The following is a 7,318-nucleotide window of genomic DNA, read 5'->3' as shown; positions in this document are numbered from 1 at the left end:
ACTGCACAATATCTGTGAGTGCTGGGGGGGGGGGGAGTTTGTTTTGCAGCCTCCTACACCATATGCCTGGGCTTTCCAGATAATCATATTCTCTGCTAGATCACCCAGTTTTGGCCCCTGCCTTTTTTGTTGGGCATTTCAGCTATTCCCACTACCCAGATCACCCATTGTCCCCATATTTTTGGCAACCTCAGCCACACATTTTGAGGAAGTGGAGCAGCTGTGAGGAGGGTCCCTTGATAAATTGCCTAGGCGGGAGTTCCATTTTGGAGCAGGGTTTTCTCCACACCCACCCGCCATCCTTTATGCTCCATTCTGCTCTGTATTTGACAGTTCCCTTAGTTTTTGTAGTGGGTCTGCTTCCATTTGGGGGCTGTTGGCCTCATTGACCCCCTTCTTTAACACTCAGCAGAGGCAAGTTGGGTGGGCACTATTTATTTTGGTCTGAGGACACATGCTGCCCCCTCTTTTATTTCTGTCATTACTCCTCAGTCAGTAGTTGTTCTCCTACAGGAGTCTTTGGGGGTGAACTTTTATTTAGACTCCCCAACATTTCTGCCTTGAGGGGGGGGGGCTGTGTCTAGAGATAGGACATTCCTCTCACTTCCTTTGCTGGAAGTAAGGCGTTTTGGTTGTCCCAAATCAGTGTCTCTGTGTGTGTCTTTGGGGCTTTTTAGGGTTTGGGTGCCCCTTATTTGACTAGTTAGAGAGACGCGGGTGGCACTGTGGGTAAAACCTCAGTGCCTAGGACTTGCCGATCGCATGGTCGGCAGTTCGAATCCCCACGGCAGGGTGAGCTCCCGTCGTTCGGTCCCAGCTCCTGCCCACCTAGCAGTTCGAAAGCACCCTTAAGTGCAAGTAGATAAATGGGTACCGCTTTAGAGCGGGAAGGTAAATGGCGTTTCCGTGTGCTGCTCTGGTGCTGGCTCGCCAGAGCAGCTTTGTCACGCTGGCCACGTGACCCGGAAGTGTCTGCGGACAGCGCTGGCTCCCGACCTCTAGAGTGAGATGAGCGCACAACCCTAGAGTCTGTCAAGACTGGCCCGTACGGGCAGGGGTACCTTTACCTTTACCTTTATTTGACTAGTTGCATTTTCTTGGCCTGGGGTATCCTTTCCTTCCTGTTCTCATGTTTTCTCTGTTGATTGCCTATTTGAGTGAATTTGTTTAGGGGTGTGGGGTTGTCTGCTCTGCCACTTGATTTGGTGAGGGAGATGGCTTATCCCCTGAAAGAGGAGGCAGAGAAGTGTATGACTCTGCATGTCATCCTTATCAGAGGAATATTCTCCATCTGGATCCCCAAACAAAAATTCATGGTAAGAATTCCCATTTTCTAAACTATAAGCATTGATTGATTGCATTTATATCTCACCTTTTCCTCGAGGAGCTCAAGGTGATGTATGTAGGTGTCCTCATCATTTTATCCTCACAACCCTGTGAGGCTAGGAGTGAGTCATGAGGCAGGGTGCAGGAATATTTGTGTATTTCCCTGCCTTTGGAAAGCAATTAATAATATGAGGGAGGACAGACCTAACAAATGGGTTCTACCTATGGCAGGCAAATGGAACCTCCAGTTTCAGATATGGCAGTAATCTGAATACCAGTTGCTATTGGAGCTAAACAATGGTAAAGGTTTCCTCTGAATTCACCTTTCTGTGCTGTTTGTTTCCCTACTAGTACATGGAGGGAACGAACCATTATCCCTGGCTTAGTATTATGACCGAACCAGGGATTGTAGTTTTGATTCAACCCCATCAAACCACTATCTCTAGTCAATCTGGAATGAAACAAACTAGGGTTCTTGATTCAGTCATAGCACCAAGCCAAGGATCACAGCTGGTATCTTTCAGGTGTGGGGAACGTTTGGCCCCAGGTGCTAGGTCAACTCTTGGAACAGATAGCCAGGGATGATGGGAGTTAATAGTTCTCCCACCTGCTATATGGGCTAGCAGGGAGGAGGCAAATGACACAGAAAGTTGCATTCATTAGAAACTTACTATGGTTTACCATGACATACAAACGAGAGAAGGCTAATGTCTTTATGCCTGGCTGATGGTTTCCTTGAAGCATCTGGCTGGCTGCTGTAGGCAACAGAATGAACCCGTGATCTGATCCAGCAGGGAGTGCCCTTCTTATCTTCCAGATCCAGGTGGTGATGTGCATGCCTGCTATAAAGAAATGTGCTCCTAGAATAGAATGGAAATTGGATTCGTAGGACAGATAAGAAAAATGCAACCACACTCTTCTGTAAACATGCATTTTGCATGTGTAGAGTTGGTTACCAGGTATAATCCAAAGTAGAATGAATGGAGGAGAGACATATTATAGTTCTTGATCAGGATGAAGTCATAGGAAAATCTTTTCCAGGGGTTGAGCTAGCAGCAGCTAAGTTACGGTAAGTAGGACTAAGAGTGAGATGCAGAAAGAGCAGCTACTGCTGCGCTCTTCACCTCCCTGACCTACAAATGTAGGCTTTTCATTTATATCAAGGCAAATGAACATGAAAGAAGTTACTTTGCATAGTACCTCTGAGTAAAATAGGTGTTAGACTGGGAAGATGAATTTTTGCAGTTAAGTGTCTCTTGGAGGAACAGCTTCCTTTTGCTTTTCTATATTCAGAACTGGCAAAACATGAAATGAAGAAAATTATCTTCTAAAGTGCACTTCAGGTCAGAACACAAACAGTGTCTGGTTTGTTTTCAATAGCTTAACATTCATGGGAAAGTCCCAAAGGTGTAAATGACTTAGACTACTAGGCATCAGTTGTGTATTCAAACTTCTTAATAGCAGCATGGGGTGGGAGAGTTGATGTTTATCATCTTGTACTTTGTACAGGTAGCTTAGGGATAGGTCTTCTGTTTTAAACTTGGTCTAAAGCTAACATGCAATCATATCTTGGGGTGATTCCCCCCCTCCCAGCTTTCATCCAATTTCCTCTATTGTCAGTAGGCTAGGTACATGTTGTAGCCTTTTCAGACATTGGTAGGTGGTATAATCACACCATTGACACTAGAGGCACATATGTACTCATTTTTTAAGCTCTTCAAAAACAGTTTAAGAGCTGTTTGATGAGACTGAAAGTGCATGCACTTCACAGTAAGTTATGGCTTTTCTTCTGAAAACTGGCATCTGGTTCCAGCCTTTGTGTTTCTTTCCTTATCCTTTCAAGACTTTTTCACACAATGATTCAACAGCAAAATGAGAGGCAGAAACTACAGAGACTCTTCTGTTTACATACATCCAGACATATGTGTGAGTTTGAGCATATAACAACTTGCACAATGGGAGCACACATTTGTTGAAGAAAAATACAAAGGGCATAACAGCACTAGTAAGTGTGCGCAGTATAGCATGCAGTGGAAACAAAGTTTACTCTTGTGAATTGTAAAGTATAGGAACATTATGGAATAAAGAAAAGGGAAAGCACTTTATGTGGAATGTGCCTCTGATACCTTGCATGTCTTAAGTGTCACTGACTATTATGGATCTTCTGTGTAAAAAACAATGGGGTGAAGTCTTATAGCTTGTTCTTGAGACAGTGCTGGAGAGCATCTTCCAGAGCATGGAGGACTCTGTCAACATTGTATTTAGTGGAGTTATAGCCCATCAATCCTATTCGGAGAACCTAGTGATGAGATAATATAAAAAATCGAGTAAGTGTTCTGCAACTCATTCTCTTAGAAGGGCCCAGCCCTCATCTTAGTCTAAATGAAAAAGTGATTGAGTTCAGCATCTCAATGGCATGGAAACCATGTAAATAAGGTTAATTCTGATTAGAGGTATAAATAACTGATTTATTTAATCACACCATTGACACTAGAGGGGTGGGGGATTACATGTTTGAATATTCATCTGCTTTCACACACAAAGCTAAAGTAGTAAAAGCTAGGTTTGTGGAGAAATAAAATATTTACAAAATGCTTTGCTTTTTGTTGAAAACCAGACAGTCCTGTCTTCAAACACCTTAGTTTATTTCTCATTTCCTGCCCCGAGACAATATCTACCTTGCCTGCTGAAGCACCGAGGCCTCCTGAAATCTCAATCCCATGCCTTTTCATAATGTAGTCAGTGATTTCCTTCCAGTCATATCCCTCAGGTACAAAGACAGTGTTGACTGTTGGAAGCCTTGCATCCTGAAAAACAAAGAGAATGAGTCAAAGGCACCCAGGTAATTTCTGAATGCATGTAAATGCTTCAATTTCCCAGGATTTCTAGCAAGCTGCACCATCTGGATGAAATGCCCTCACCCTAATGATTTCTCTCCTTGCTTGCATGGGACCTTCTCACACTAGGAATCTGCACTCACTGACCATTTGTCTGTGGTGAGCTTGATTCTGTGCAAGGCTAGAGAGAATGGTTTCTGAGTGTTAAAAGTTGGCTTCATATATGTTTCACATTCCATCCTGTACATTTTGGTCTCCCTATCATTTCTGATTACATGTTGATTGGTACTGAAAAGTGAGATGCTCATGCAGTAAATGATCAACTATCGTGCTTTCAAACTACATTCAGCTGTGGAAACACTATTGCCTTAGAGCCAGCCTAAGTTAATAGACTAATGTTGCTAGAACAAAGTCTCTCTGGCTTATCTCTGGTTCCCTTCTCATACCTCACTACCCTCGGTATATAATATTCAACAGGCCTGCAATTACTGTCATTGTCTATTCCTTTCTCCATCCATCTCAATGCAGGTCCTATAAAATGCAGCAGCACACATACAACTTAGTTCTCTTGTTCACTTAATGGTGATTACTCAGCACAGAATGTGGAGCTAATTATTGTGGTTTGCATCCTACCGGTTCTTTCACAAAAAGTTGGAGGCCTAACTTCTGTAGCCCTGCACACAGGTCCAGGCTGTTCTCCTTGTGAAGCTTCCAGGAATTTTCTAGCCCCTGTATACAAAATGCACTTTTATTTTCATGTGTAGAAAATAAAACTAATTCAAATGCAACTATCTCTACATAGCAGGCATATTATATTAGAATGGACATAGTGGGTGGTATCCAACTAAACAGTTCTGCTATCACAAGTACCTTTGACTGTGCAATGGAATTTCCTCTCTCTCATGTGCCCCCTAAATATGTTATTTGGTGAGCAGGGAGAGGAAGTTGTGCTGTGCAGCCAAAAGTGTATGTGCTAGCAGAATTATTTAATTGGATACTACCCTTTCATCTTTAAAAATGATAGGTTTGTAATTGAGTTTGGCTTTGTCAGTTCTGACCAGTTAGCAAAACTCTAAAATTAGTATGGTACTCATTTGTTTCTTAGGGTCCACGTCACACAAATAATATACTCCTTTCTAAGCCAAGGGCTTGCTTAGAAAGTAAGGCTGCAGACCTAACCATGTCTATTCAGAAGTGAGTCCTGTTGAATAAAATGGGGCTTACGCTCAAGTTAGTAGGGTTAGGATTGCATCAGGCAGGCATCAGCCTTCAGTAGTCCTCATTCTGCTTCCAGTCAAGAAAAGGTGATACTGGTTCTATATTAGTTCCTTCTATAAGAACTAAGGTGCTTCATACGTTATGCAGCATTTCCCCCCATAATTTCACAGGTGTTATAACCATTATTGCTTCCAGAAAATCATATAGGGGAGACATACTTTGGGAAGTCCTGGATGGACATTCAGGACAAAAATTAATCTACTACACCTTTTAGGAACACATTGACTTTTTATGCATTGTAAGTTTATTATTAATGGGGTCACGGCTAATATGATTGTTGTATATCTGGATCCACTCTAATATGCCCATTCCTAACTAAGCAGCAGACATATCTTGATTTCAGTATCTTCCTTTGTTTCTCTACTACTTCAGCCTGTAGGCCTTTCAGTCTCCCACACTGACTGACCTTTTCTGCAAGAATTGCCAAGCCTTCTCGCAGACAGAAAAACGTGTTGATGGGTGCAGTATGATGATACCTGCAAAGATACATGCAACATGTAAGGGAGATGCTCAATTTGCATGGACCAATCTATCAGAAACTGCTTCACAATATATATCCTACCTATCAACACCTCCCCTACGCCAAAACAAAATAGTGACAGGAAAGTGAAGCGAGGAAGGATTGCCATATTCTCAATTGCAGCCTATGTCAAACTAGGTGCTGCCCAGTGCTTGTTTTTGTGCTTTGAATCACTCATTGTAAGCAAGCAGCAAGTGTGCTCTCTGTCGCTCTCCCCCCCCCCCCCGCAAGAGTTGCATGTGAGAGAATGAGCTGTTCCCTGCCATATCTCCATTCAAAGCTTTTTCTCTTACCCCACCTGCTTTCCCAGCCGTATGATAGAAAGATTGGGGGAAGGAATGGTAGTGCAGATCTGCTGCTCAATAATGGTCCGGCGCCTAATCCATTTTTGGAGGCCAGGAAACTACTTTAAAAGTGAGGAGAATGAGAAGCCATAGAATTAGCTCTCACTTTCTTGGCTGATCGTTGCAGCCCCAGTATTGAGCCAGCTCCTCCATGTCCAGATAAAAGGAGATTGGTTTCGTCTTCCTATTGTAAATCTTCTTCCTGACAAAATGGAAATGCAAATATTGGTCACCCGAAGGAAATCTACCAGTGAATCACATTCTTTGTGTACCTCCTACCCCTGGTGTACTTGCTGTAAACCTCACAGTTCAGCATCAGTAAAGTGGGGGGAGGAAACTGGCTCTTCAGATGTTGAACTTCAGCTTCTATCATCCCTAACCATTAGTCATGATGGCTGAGGTTGATGGGGGTTGGAATCCAACAACATATTTACTTTCCACATAGACTAAACAGTGCCAATGTGTGTGAGAAAGAGCAATGGAGTGGCAGTGCCAGAACAGAACCTGGAAGAGTCATAGAGGTATTGATTTTCTCTCCATGAGAATCCAGTACTTTGGCATCGAGGAGTCTATTAGAAACCCAGTAGAGGAGCAGACTATTGGAGCAGTAATGCTGTGAACTTTCCATCTCATGCTGAGCCTGTGTGTATGCAAATTCAGCTTTAGATCACAAATGCCATTAGTCTCCAGTGACCTTCATTCCATGGAAACCACTCACAGTTGGGAGATTGGGATGTATATAATAGTATTGCCCAGTGGAATTGATTCATGTGGGATTTTCAGTGCCATGTAGCCTCACTTAGCCCCTTTGTTAGAAACAAGCAGGAAAATGTAGATAATATGAGGTGCTTGAACCTGGAGCTTGCAAGAAGGCACAGAGGTTGAATTCTGTGAGATGTGAGTGTCACTTAGTTCACTGAGTTGAACCCAAAGAATGGAATGGTAGGAAAACACCATGGCATTTTTTATAATTTGTAGTTTATGTAGAGCATAAACAAGCTGTTGCAGAAGCT

The 7,318-nt window shown here is 42.9% G+C and overlaps 1 protein-coding gene and 1 long non-coding RNA gene across 2 annotated transcripts in view; one reads left to right on the top strand and one right to left on the bottom strand.

Moving 5' to 3' along the window:
- Positions 1-1,078: 1,078 nt before the first annotated feature.
- The window catches only part of LOC309343304, a 23,434-nt gene continuing 17,194 nt past the window's right edge, over positions 1,079-7,318 (top strand). The window contains exon 1 of the long non-coding RNA XR_014157235.1: positions 1,079-1,316. This is a non-coding gene — a long non-coding RNA (uncharacterized lncRNA). The remainder of the gene's footprint in view (positions 1,317-7,318) is intronic.
- AGXT (alanine--glyoxylate aminotransferase) overlaps positions 3,225-7,318 on the bottom strand; it is a 9,402-nt gene continuing 5,308 nt past the window's right edge. The window contains exons 7-11 of the mRNA XM_081864615.1: positions 6,412-6,507; positions 5,848-5,917; positions 4,797-4,892; positions 4,005-4,133; positions 3,225-3,625 (exon numbers count right to left, since the gene is read on the bottom strand). Coding sequence (XP_081720741.1) covers positions 3,518-3,625; positions 4,005-4,133; positions 4,797-4,892; positions 5,848-5,917; positions 6,412-6,507 — 499 coding nt within the window. The 3' untranslated portion in view covers positions 3,225-3,517. The remainder of the gene's footprint in view (positions 3,626-4,004; positions 4,134-4,796; positions 4,893-5,847; positions 5,918-6,411; positions 6,508-7,318) is intronic.

Source organism: Podarcis erhardii (assembly GCF_964252035.2).
Source record: "Podarcis erhardii genome assembly, chromosome: 5".
NCBI lineage: Eukaryota > Metazoa > Chordata > Lepidosauria > Squamata > Lacertidae > Podarcis > Podarcis erhardii.
This window is presented reverse-complemented; position numbering and strand designations above follow the sequence as displayed.